At 45.0% G+C, this 12,721-nt stretch overlaps 1 protein-coding gene across 1 annotated transcript; it reads right to left on the bottom strand.

Annotated features, from left to right (window-relative positions):
* Nucleotides 1-470: 470 nt before the first annotated feature.
* LOC148517582 (ciliary microtubule associated protein 1A-like) lies at nt 471-12,567 on the bottom strand. Its single transcript, XM_088478530.1, has 4 exons — nt 12,516-12,567; nt 12,044-12,154; nt 11,128-11,241; nt 471-983 (listed from the first exon to the last, which is right to left on the bottom strand). The coding sequence occupies exons 1-4, from the start codon at nt 12,565-12,567 to the stop codon at nt 499-501; spliced, it is 762 nt and encodes a 253-aa protein (XP_088334656.1). The 3' UTR covers nt 471-498.
* Between the last annotated feature and the right edge of the window lie 154 nt (nt 12,568-12,721).

Below are 12,721 nucleotides of genomic sequence, written 5' to 3'. Positions count from 1 at the left end.
TTAACAATCGATACAAGCGATATCGTTAGGTATGATGTGCAGCACATCAAACCTGGTGACCGTTGCTAGCAACCGTGGGAGCGCGCAAACATGCGTAGTTGCGTACACACTGAGCGATGCAGGCGATATGTCGTTACGAAACGGCATATCTTCCAGACAATGCTCCAGTGTGTACCCAGCTTAACTGACCTGGCTACCAATGAAATATGTGGTTTTAAGGACCTTTACAAAGTGTTTTCAATTTTGGGAAAAACAATCTAAAGCACAATCCTTATAGAAGCAATTAAGGAAACGTAGGCACAGAGATAACTGGAGAAATAAGTACTGGAGCCCATAGCAACCAATCAGATTGTGCAGTACATTTTAGGAAGCATCTAAATGTTTGATTGGTTGCTATGCATTACAGGCTTACAGCATATACTTTTTGCACAGTAACCTGCACACCAGTTTTCATAAATGTCCCCGTTATACATCAGTTGTAGTAAGTATGATGAAATGTCAGTTAGGTACTTCTATGATGAGTGGGGTGGTGTACTCAGAGTGCCGAATACCCATAGAGAATGCAGGTGCTCGGCTCATATGACTTGTTACTTTCTGTGGACTATGAGCCCCAGGCCCTGGTGTAACAAATTTTGCTTTTGGCATTTGGTGTCTTCCAAGCATGGAGTAAGCTGGGCCTTTTCGCATGTAACATGTGTGATCTATTTGTTTATAGTGAGCTGGGCCAGGTGTATGAGCCAAATCCTCAGAATGCCCTCCATGGTTTTGTCTGCCAGACACACTGAAAGCTGGGGCAGAGACCTTCCCTGGAGCCCTGGGACCCAGCACTGGAGGCAGGGAGTACGTGTTTGGAGCTGGAACCTGATTGAGTGATCTGTAACGGGTTCTGGAGCCCATGGAGTAAGATGGTGGTTTGCGATAGGTTGGAATAAGACATTTCTCAGGCTTGTAAACCCCTGGACCAGGAACCACCTCCTTATTATCTGTGGTAAAAAGCAATTATAAGAGAGAAAGAGATTGATTAAAAAACACATTAGAGGAGGTTTATTAACCAGCAGTTTGTGCACTGTTAGCAAAATGCCTGAAACACAGAGGTGGGGCTGCAGTCCTAGATTCAAATAGGGGAGCCACACCAACTGCCATTTCAAGCATAGATGGCTGGGACTCACTGGCAGTTGAAGTGGCTCCCCTATTTAAATCTAGGACTGCACTGCAGCCCCACCCCTGGAGCCATCACAGCCTGAAAACCTATGGTTTGAACTTCAGCTGTCTATTTACAAAGCAGTGTTAGGAGACAGAGTGAAAAGTGATAAGAAAGTAATAAGATGCCAGACAATCCCTGTCATTTTTCAGACAAAGCCTGTGAGATGGCAGTTGGGAGCTAATTGGCTGGCACCTTATCACTTTTCACTCTGTCTCCTAACACTGCTTAGTACATAGACCCCTAGGTCAGATAACCATTCTGAGAAGTAATAATAGCACAGACCTATATTATAATGCCTGCCTATTGGAAGAGACAGTAAAATGTTTGGATGATGATTAGACTATCAATTTACTCTCCTTTAAGAAAACATTCATCACTGCAAACATGGGTGACTACACTCAAAATACAACTTTCACTCATTTCTTCTACAAGACCCATACAATTCACATCTTGTCACAGCATTGCAAGTTAGATCTGCCAGGATTGGGAAGTGCAGAGGTGAGAGTGAAGGCTCCATACTGCATATACTGTAATTCAATCATACCCATATCTAGGGGTGTCATCTGTAATACTGTAATATGTTCTCAAAGTGTGCGCTATGGTGCACCAGGCCCTAGTCACAGGAATGCCACAGGCAGTTGATCATTTCACAAATGAAATGATCCTTGTAAGCTGGGCCACAAGCTGCCTGTTGCCTTAGACAGACAGTGCACTGCCATTTACATAGACTGCACTTGTTGGTGTATGGCTGCTTTTCACTGTATGCAGTCTACGCCACAGAGTCCCAGGCTGAAGTAGTGTACCCAGAGCCGGCCCTAGGCATAGATAAACTAAGCAAATGCCTAGGGGCACCCAAGCCCGCCTAGGGCCGGCAGCAGTTTGAGGCATGCACGGCCGGGGCACCTGCTGCTGGCTGGGCAGAGACTCTGGCAGCTGCTACTGTCATTGTGCAATGTCCATGATCGGAGCTCAGCTGACAGCTCCAATCTGGCCTGCCAGCAGCAAACAGTGAGCGGGCAGCAGCGGTTTGCGGGGATGAGGCACCTGGACGACAGCTAGTGGTTAGCGCCGGTGCTGTGCTGGGAGAGGGGTGATGGGTGCTGTGCTGGGTGAGAGGTGCTGTACTAGGACAGGGGTGCTGGGTGAGGGGTACTGTGCTGGTAGGAGGATGCTGTGCTTGGTGATGTGTGCTGTCTTGTGATCTGTGAGGGGTGCTGTGCTGGGTGAGAGGTGCTGTACTAGGACAGGGGTGCTGGGTGAGGGGTACTATGCTGTGATCTGTGCTGGGTGATGTGTGCTGTCTTGTGATCTGTGCTGGGTGAGGGGTGCTGGGAGCGTAGCACAATGGGGAAGGGGCCACAGTACTGTGAGACCACACTCCCTTCCGTGAGGCCACACACTTTTCAGGATCCTATGGGGCGGCACCACCCAAAATCTTGCCTAAGGCATTAATTTGGCTAGGGCCGGCTCTGAATGTACCCTCTTAATTGGTCCAGACCGTAAGGAGTAAATTTACTAAGTATCGTGCCTGGCCAAGTTTTTTGTGATTTTGCAACTCAGAGACTTAGTAAAGGCAACACTAGTGCAAAATATGATTCCGCACTGAAATAGACAGCAAAGGGCCTGATTCAGCAGTGCACACAGCCGGCCCCATACTGAGCATGTCCAGTAAGGGTCTGTGTGATCGTACGGCAGCAGACTGTCAGTGATTGACTGACTGCTGCAGAATCTGGGCAGAGAGGGAGTGGCGAAGGTCTCCGTTTCCCAAAATTTCCCGGCCTCTGTTCCTCATCTACGATGGCCAGCTTGCTTGACCCCATGGTCACTTAGCCAGCTGAGGATCACCCAGATGATCCGATGCTGTGTCCAAGGATGCATGCAGGAGGTGTGACGCCTTCTGCTGCATTAACATATTAGCAAGGACGAAATTGCAAAGCTGCTTCTGGGTGGTTTTGCAACTCCGTCCTATGCTGAATCACCCCCAAAACACGCAAATAGAAGTCAATAGACCATCAAACCAATATGCGAGTACTTTCCATAGACAAAGTACAACTTACATCCCTTAAAAAGTGGGAGGCACATATAGAAACCGTTGTAATTCCTACACCGTTCACCTGATTTGGATGTAATTACCCTCAAATTAAATCTGAAAGTCTGCAGTTAAAGCACATCTTGTTTGTTTCATTTCAAAGCCATTGTGGTGGTGAATAGAGGCCAAAATATGAAAATTCTGTCAATGTCCCAATATTTATGCACCTGACTATATGTTAATGCTGAGTTTAATAATTATCTTACAACCACTAGTGGTTCGTTTTTAATTTTTTATGTGTTTTGTTGATTCGGTATTAAACTTAATTGTAATTATATCCATGAATTCTTTGCTAAGTTTGATTACACAGAAGTGCGGTCTTGCTAGGATATTTTTTCTTTTGTCTTTATTAGGAGTAAACGGCTCCTAAACACAGCTGTTGACATCACTTAATTGTCAGGGTCATAGGGATTCATTCTGCACCCTACACTCCCCTGTTTATCCCTGACTGCATTGTTTCTCCCACCCCTCATGTTTTTCCCATCCTTTTTGTGTGTCTCTGCGCCCCCTCCTTGTGTCTCTGTAACCCTTTGTGTTGATGTCGCTTTCTCCTCGTGTGTCTCTGTCTCCGTATATGTGTCTCTCTGTCACCCCATGTGTATGTTTTGTCTCCCATGTCCCCACATCCCATCTGTTTGCCCTGCTTTTTCTCCCATCTGCTCATACAGGTCACTGTCCACTTGTGCCGCAAATTTCCACCTCTCACTTTCCACTTCTCCCCTCTTTGCATCTGTCTGTTATCCTCTTCTTCTCATTGTAATGGGCACAACCAATGCTCTTGGTTGCCAGTCAGAATCAATGCAGCGCTGCAGTATCCAACACCACTGAACTGTCTGAACCTAATGATGGCAGGTAAGCACAGTATATTGGGTTTTAATCAGGTTATTACAGTAGGAAAACCTCCCTTGATTGTGCTCGCACCTCTATGGAGTGTAAGCAGAAAATGAGTGAGGTTTTTCTGCCGAATAACTTGTGTTATATCATTGCACAAGGCTTCGATAGAACCTCGGCGCTAATTATATTTCCCCTCGGCCTATAGGTACATTGAAAAACTGCTGAGGACTTAAGGATGCCATGAGCTGAGAAGGTTTGTGAAGCAATGCTGAAGACTATTGTAGAACAAGCCAAAGGACTTATGCAGAGTTGAATGTACACCCATTTGCAGAGAGTATCTTCTGTTAATTTGCACTGTGCATGATGTGAAAATGAGTGCACACGACTTGTATGCATTTCAGTCGTATCTACACATCTGACCGAAGAGGCAGAACTGGGCTGTAATGGGGCATTATCACATAAGCTATGCAGACCTGAGTATAAATGAAATTAAAATATGCCTGTTTGGAGTTGCATCTTTTGCATGTAGTATAGGGTCTGGTGCAAGTGCTCACTGTAGATTATTACTAGGAAACCAAGCGCGCACACAGATGAGGTTGCATCTCAAGATGCTGACAACTCTGCATATGGGCTAATATACGCATTTTATCTGTGTACATTTTTTTATTAGCAGTGCGTCTGATTAAGTTCTAACTCTGCATCAGTTCAACCTGTGTGAGTCACATATGGTGACAATTAGTGCAGAGTCACAATTACTGTATGTCCAGTCACATGCACAAGGAGCAAGGAATCAGAGAATGCGGCAAGAGCGGATACAGACGAGAAAAAAAGAGGGAGTGGGAGTTGGCATGGCAACTACTAGTATTTTCAACTATTCTAATCAAAGCATGAAAAGTAGATCTAGAAAGGGGTTGGGTACGGGATGCCGGTGCCCAGGATTACGGCGCTGAGAATTCCAACCTAACCTTCCCCCCTGCAGCCTAACCATCCCCCCCACAGCCTAACTCTAACCCCTACCCCTAACTCCAATATTTGGCCGTTTGGACGCTGGTGGTCGGTATACAGACTCCGGGACTGGGATGCCAACTACATTCCATAAAAAGAAGCTGTGTTTTTTTTTCCAAAATGTTTTCATTTTCTTTTTATGCTTCAGTTTAATTCAGTACTCAGATGAAAAACTAAACATAATTCAATTAAAATATGGTAACGCAATGCGCTCTCAACGCAGAGAGGGGGATTTTGCCATAAAAGTAAATTAATTCTATATTACAGCATTTTTTATCTGAGTTTCATGTGTTCAAATGCCTATTGGATAAAAAGAGCATACTGTACAGATTGTCCTTACACATCTTTGCTGCAGTCAAGACATAAAGCCCCTCTCGGCACACCAGGTCCCGTGAGACTCTGCTAGCGCCGGGTGGAGTTTTTTTTGCATATTTTTTGCCAAAAATGCATCTAAGTCGCAATGTGATGCGACTAGGACGCATCAGCAGTCTGTGCTGATTAATTTGATATGTGACACTTGTATATCTGTGTGCAACTGAGTCTCTGAATCTGTATAAAAAGTGCTACAATGTAGAGACTGCAGCTTCTAATTTCAAGTTCCGATGTGCTTCATATACAAACTCAGGTGCACACAGGTGTTTAAGTGTCGCCTATCAAATCAGCACAGTCTGCTGCTTGCATTGCAACTTAGACGCGTTTTCAGCAAAAACAAGACACCCAAGGCTAGCAGGGACCTGGCACTAGGTATGAGGACACATCTGTAGGTATGTCAGGCTTATGAGTGAGCCAAGTGCTCGTTTTGTTTAGCTAGTCTAAGTTAAAGCTGCACTAACATCTGCTAGGTACATTTTTCTAAGCTTCTCCCTATCCTAGCTAGAGCCTTGGATGCTGCTCCATGCAGGCACTGCCTCTGGTAATTTTAGGAGCAAAAGATTTATTACGAATAATAACCTGTTTTTACATAACTACAAATAAAATGAGCAATACTAAAATGTGCTGTAGTATCCAATAAAGAATACTAAGGACAATTTACTCCAGACAACATGTTTAAGTGATAAAAAGCAGCACAGACAGTGTAATGCTGGGTACACACTGGGAGATATATTGGCCGATCAATTCAATTGATTGGCCAATATATCTTGTGTGCGTCGGCCAGTGTGTACCAGCGATATGTCTGTGAACGCAGTCGTTCACAGATATATCGCTTTGGCTGTGCTCCACAGCCGATGCCCAAAATATCTGCAGATATATTGGGGCATGGTGCTGTGTGTACGAGCGGTCAGACGACTGTGCGAAAACACTTGCAGCGGAGGCCGCGGGAAGGAGGGCGACACGCCCCCTGGCCAGCGGGATCCGCGGCCAGAAGACAGATGATGGTTTTTCAGTGTGTATGAACAACCATCATCTGCAGATATATCTGTAAGGTGTATACCCATCTTAAGAGTTATCATTACTGCCTCACAGCCCTGAGGTTGTGGGTTAAATTCCCACTACGGCCCTAACTGTGTGGAGTTTGTATATTCTCCCTGTGCTTGCGTAGGTTTCCTTCAGGTACTCTGGTTTCCTCCCACACTCCAAAAATATACTGGTAGGTTAATTTGCTCCCAACAAAAATGAACACTAGTGTTAAAGTATGTACGTGTACATAGGGAATATAGGTTATAAGCTCCACTGGGGAAGGGACTGATGTGAAGGACAAATACATATTCTATATAAAGTGCTGCGGAATATGTGTGTGCTAGTATAAAAATAACTGGTAATAAATAAAAAGCAATAATGGGTGTTTAACAATATGATCTGCTGAATTGTGTCTCCCTCTAGTGGGCACAGTGAGTATATCAAGTAAGAAATTAGAATTTTCTAAAAGTCCGGATCATTGCTTATTTCTTAAGTGTCAGAAATCTTCACAATACTGGACAGAAAGAAAGACAAATGGTACAAAATACAAATCATACATAAAAGCAGAATAAGTACATGTATGGATGAGAAGAGAGAAGAGTCAGATGAGAGAGTGGTAGTCTCAGACAGAGCCCAGCCTGTAATAGGTTACCGACTACAGGGTGACTCTAAATGTGGCAATACATAGTCAGACTCGGCTAATTTATCCTTTATTTACATTTTCAGCACACTGTAGCACCTATCCTTTCAGCATATGTCTAGTAAGTATCTTGTCACATTCTGATACTTTTGTTTACTGAAAAATCACAGCAATCATGTATTTGGGCCAATTCCCCTTCGTCCCTTCCCGACACAATCTGATTATACTTAGTATTTGTTTAGCATTTTCTATCTTGCTGGCATGCTTTCCCTAGCATTGAGTCAGTCGGCCTGTAGCACATTACTGTTCACTATTCAGTAAAGACTTGTAAAATATAAATAACGTCTGATAAATAATTAATGCAAATAAAGTATAATAAGAAACATTGTATCTTTCATGGATTGTGTTGCATAAGCTCATTAGAATTTTATTGTGTACTGACTCTGTTACTTTGGGATGTTTATTTTAACAAATGTTAAAATTCAAAATGGATATTTGTAACATCTAACTGATGTTAAGATGATTCTCACAGAAGATGCATAGCTACTGTAAGTGTACAAAACACCTGGGGCTCAGGTCAAAATTCTCTATAGACCAGGGGTGGGCATAATACAGGCCACAGACCGGATGTGGCCTGCAAGGCAATTGGATCCGGCCCGATAATGCTGCAGTCAGGTGCATAAATATTGGGACATTGACAGAATTTTCATATTTTGGCCTCTATTCACCACCACAATGGCTTTGAAATGAAACAAACAAGATGTGATTTAACTGCAGACTTTCAGATTTAATTTGAGGGTAATTACATCCAAATCAGGTGAACGGTGTAGGAATTACAACGGTTTCTATATGTGCCTCCCACTTTTTAAGGGGCCAAAACAATCCTAAATCTAACTTTCACTTTTTAATAATTTGTTGCAAATCCTTTGAAGGCAATTACAGCCTGAAGTCTGGAATGCATAGACATCACCAGACGCTGGGTTTCATCCCTGGTGATGCTCTGCCAGGCCTCTACTGCAAATGTCTTCAGTTCCTGCTTGTTCTTGGGGCAGGTGTGTACATCCATTATGTCTGAACATACAATCGATGCTGATATATCTGAAAGATATATCGGTGCACCTGCATGTCTTTGCAGGCGTTCCGCTTACCGCCCAAACATTGGCTGCGAAAAACCCGCCAGTGGCTGACATCTCAAATGGGCGGGCAAATTGTAATGTCCACACATACTGTATATATTAAGAGGTCAATTGGCAAGTGTGTATAGCTTACCAGTCGGCCACTCGGATGGTGGATGGGTCTGCTGACTGATCTGTCGTGATAGTGTGTACTCAGTATAACCATAGCTCTCTCAGGGGGCGGAGCCAAACCTGGGCAGCCAGCAAGCACTGCAGATAGTGCAGAGAATAGATGTGTAAGGTGCGCAAGAGAGGGGAGTCAGGGACGGGATGTGTAAGTTGGAGTTGGGGAAGAGAGACTGTGGGTATTCTGTGAGGAATATATATATATATATATATATATATATATATATATATAGTTCAATCCGAGCAGGCATACAACCACACTAATTCACATCGACTGGTGCAGGGTCCATATGTACAATAATAATGCACACTCACTGCTTTCAGCTCTTGATGAAAACTGCCTGCGAGCAGTTGCAGCAGACTGTTGGGCCTCTGTATCGGTCTGTATTATGTAACCTTTATGTTGGATTAAACCTGTTTTTTTGTGGTGGAGTGCGAGTACTGGAATCTTCTCTGGAAGGAGGGGGTGAGTGTGCATTATATATATATATAATACGGGATGCAGTCAGGGAGCCAACAGTCGAAATGCCAACTGCTGGCTTCCCGACTGTTAAATCCCGTCAGGGTACTAATGACAGGTGTCGAAATCCCGATGCTTGTTATTATACCTACAGCGGGAGCCTGATGCCCGGCATACCGAACAAAGGTAAGCCAGGCGGTGGGCGCGGACAGCCGCGGGGGGAGGGTTAAGTTAGGAGCTCCTGGGGGGGACAGGGTTAGGCCCCCCCCCAAGAGGGTTAGGGTGAGGCTAGGGGAAGGGGGGGGTTAGGGTTAGGCCCCCCCCGGGAGAATTAGGTTTAGGACAGGGGGGTTAGGTTTAGGCACTTAGGGAGGGTTAGGGTTAGGCACTAGGGGGGGAGGTTAGAGTTAAGCACCCCTAAAGGAGGGTTAGGGTTAAGGGGGGAGTAGGGTTAGTAAATGCTTACCTTTTAAGCTGTCGGATCTTCACTGCTGCTGGTCTTCCGGTATCGGGATTTGAACCGCCAGAGATAGGTCAGGCGGTATTTCATACCGATCCCTATAATACATACACACACATACCGGCGAGGGAATGTGATTCAACTCATCACTTGCGGCCCTAACAATTCACCTACTGAACCCAGCCATATGGCCCCCCTGCTGAAATAATTGCCCATCCCTGTTAACACTAGTGAACTGTGGGCCCGATTCAGAGGCGTTTCAAAAAGCGAGCACTCGCTCTGAATCAGGGCGGCCGCATGGTTTTTTTTTTGTTCGGCCTCCTGGCTGCTCGCTAAGCTGTGGGTGACCACCCACAGTTTTAGTGAGCGGCCAGATGATGGTCGCGATGCTCGCGACCATCGGGCTTGTGACGAGACCCTTGTGGTAGGGTCTCGTCCGTCGCAAGCCCCAGTGAGCTTCCGGCTCTAATAGAGCAGGAATCTCACAACTGATGTCAGTGGGGACGCCCCCAAATGGCAGGCGTTCCTTCGATGAACGCCTCCGTTTGGCCAGCCACCCCCCCGGTCCGCCTACCAAAATGGGGCGAGCTGTCGATCAACATTGACAGCCGCCCCTTTTGGATGCGAGCGCCGGAGCGAGTGACTGCCCAGCCATCGAGCTGCTTGCGAGCGGGTCTGAATCAGACCCAGTGTTTTAGAGGAAAGTTTTGTTTATTAAATATTTATGGATTGCAGGGTGCACTATTAGTGCAGTCTGACAAAGCTAACCCTCATATGGGCTCAATCACACAATTTTTGGGACAAATAACTGGCTGTTGAAAATGGAACACATTTTGGCAGCTTAAAGGTGGGCTAGAGGCATAATGAGCAGTAGGAGAAAATAATAGTAGGATATATTGTGATATTATTGTCTTTTATTTTTAAGGCGCCACATAGTTTCAGCAGCGATGTATCGGGAAAATACAAAATCAGAAAAACTGAAATAACAATGGTACAATAACTGTGAGGTGACATAGCCATAAAACATTACAAATCCCATGAACTAGCTATGACAGACAAAGGCGAGGGTAGGTAATAGAGATATTAAGAAAGCACCAGGCTACAATGCAATGTACAGGATTGAGGGGCCCATTTATGATCATATATTTTAGGGGTTAAGCACAAATATTTAGTATCCCCTGGATGTATGAAGGGGGGACTGCAGCAGGTATATCCGATACCTGCTGTGATCCCTCCATTCCCGCAGGCAGCTGCATCCCCCATAGGTTTCTATGGTGGAGGCGATGCTGCCAAATTTACCAACATCCGGAAAGGCGATACATTGGGACATTGGCCCCCGCAGCTAATGCCATTTGAAGATGGCATTAGCCGCTGCAGCCTATGTGCTACACCGTGCATAATTAGACGGCAGAGGGTTCCTCCGGAACCCTTCCCGGCAATGGCGGGTGTGTATATGCAGTCAGCATGACTGCGCATGCGCAGCAACCTTGGGTGCTCTCCGGGCACATCGCAGGGACATGCTCCTCTCAGAGCTCGTGTCCCTGCATGTCCTGGATGATACATCCGGGCACTATGACCGCATATTGCAATGTCATGTCCAGATCGCTTTGCAAAAGCGGTCATTAATAAATGGGGGCCTAAGAAACAAATATTAAATGAGCTTTCATAAATCGAGTTGCCCTATAATATGTGACCCCTAGTAATCTACCACAATAGAAGGGACACATTTCTCTCACCTACTGGTCTGCCACGAGCCAACATGGAATAGGCAGGTCCGGCACTTCGGCCAAAGCGTGTCAGACATGGCTCCACATAATATCGAGGTCCTGGGCTGGAATGATTAAGATCCGCTGTAGCAGTGGATCAAACAAGGACAGATTAGGAAATTAGTAACCACAAAAGGCAAATGACAGCAGCTGTTAGGCCATATATTTAGACAGAAAGTGATATATAAAGTAATATAATAAATAACATATGTAAAAGCTACATACGATACTGTATCATTTGATTTGATATTTTAAATGTTTTCTTCGACAGCAGAGATGAGACAAAGGGCCTGATTCAGAGCCACTCATAAGCGGCAGCTCGTTCGCTCCGAGCGATGTTTGGCCAACTGCGCATGCGTACGGATCGTTATATGCATGCGCGAACCAGTCAGTGCGGTCGAAATTCATGTGCTCGCAAATTAGCGAATGCCTGACAATTTGAGTGACAGAATGAGGCGTATGTGGGTGGTAACAGGGGAAGGTGCTTGAAAACGGGGGGTGGAAATCAGAACGCAGGCGTGCTTAAAGGTCAAAACGGGCGTTTTATGGGTGTGCATAATTAAAACAGCAGCGTCATTGACTACGTCACTGGGTTATTTTATAGCCAGAAATGCTCGCAAAAACCGACCACAAGAATAGCAAGCAGTTCATACCCTGTTCGATGTACTCGATTAATCTAATAAATAGCAGACATGACGTAGGATGCGAGCGGCCAGGGGGCCTAGTTTCCAAAAAAACGACCGCAAGTTTTGTACGCTCGTTCAGACCTAGAGGCGTGAACAGACCGCAAACAGCGAACGGTTCATTTGAATAGCCACCCCTATTTTCAGGATGAGCGAGCGCTAATTGCGTCCAACTCTGAATCAGGCCCAAACATCACACTCACCAGAATGGCTTCTCTGTCCATGGAAAGAATATGCTGGGCTTGAGTATTTTGTATAATCATGGCCCACAAACCCCACAGTCGGGGGCAGGTTGTAGCGTGCAGGACCAGGACCTGTATAAAAGTACAAGAGTCATTGACAAAGTATTTTAGAGCACAGCCAATAGGACATGCAGGACACAGGATAAATTGGATTAGGTATAATTGTAGAGGATTGTGAGACACAATATTTCAATGATGGCAACAACAAAAATCACGGTGTCTATACAGATCATGTTTAGATGCACATCTTTATGTGGCAGGGAGATGTAGCCATGGAATATATTGCAGAGGTACATAGGCTGATGAAACAGACAGACACTCCCAGGTTATGGTGCTTTATACTTAAAAAAGGTTTACATCCGAGGAACAGAAAGTTAATTGGCGCAAAGATTACACACAACATATTCTACAAATAACATGCTGAAAAACTCACCAGTGTCCTTTGCTGCAATCATAGATGTTTTTCTCTCTACTTGCTCTCCCATCCTGTATGGAGCTGGATTATAAATATGTTATGTCCCAAAAACTTTATTTACCAAGCACAGTAAATGGTGCTAGACTGAGCAGCCTACAGGGATGACAAATTAATATAGCTCATGAATGATATGACATTTAAGGTATATTGATGAGCAAGGCTGT

The sequence above is a fragment of the Taudactylus pleione genome, unplaced genomic scaffold (assembly GCF_031769625.1).
Source record: "Taudactylus pleione unplaced genomic scaffold, aTauple2 ptg000214l, whole genome shotgun sequence".
Lineage (NCBI taxonomy): Eukaryota > Metazoa > Chordata > Amphibia > Anura > Myobatrachidae > Taudactylus > Taudactylus pleione.
Note: the sequence above shows the minus strand (reverse complement) of the source record. Positions and strands in the feature narration are given on the sequence as shown.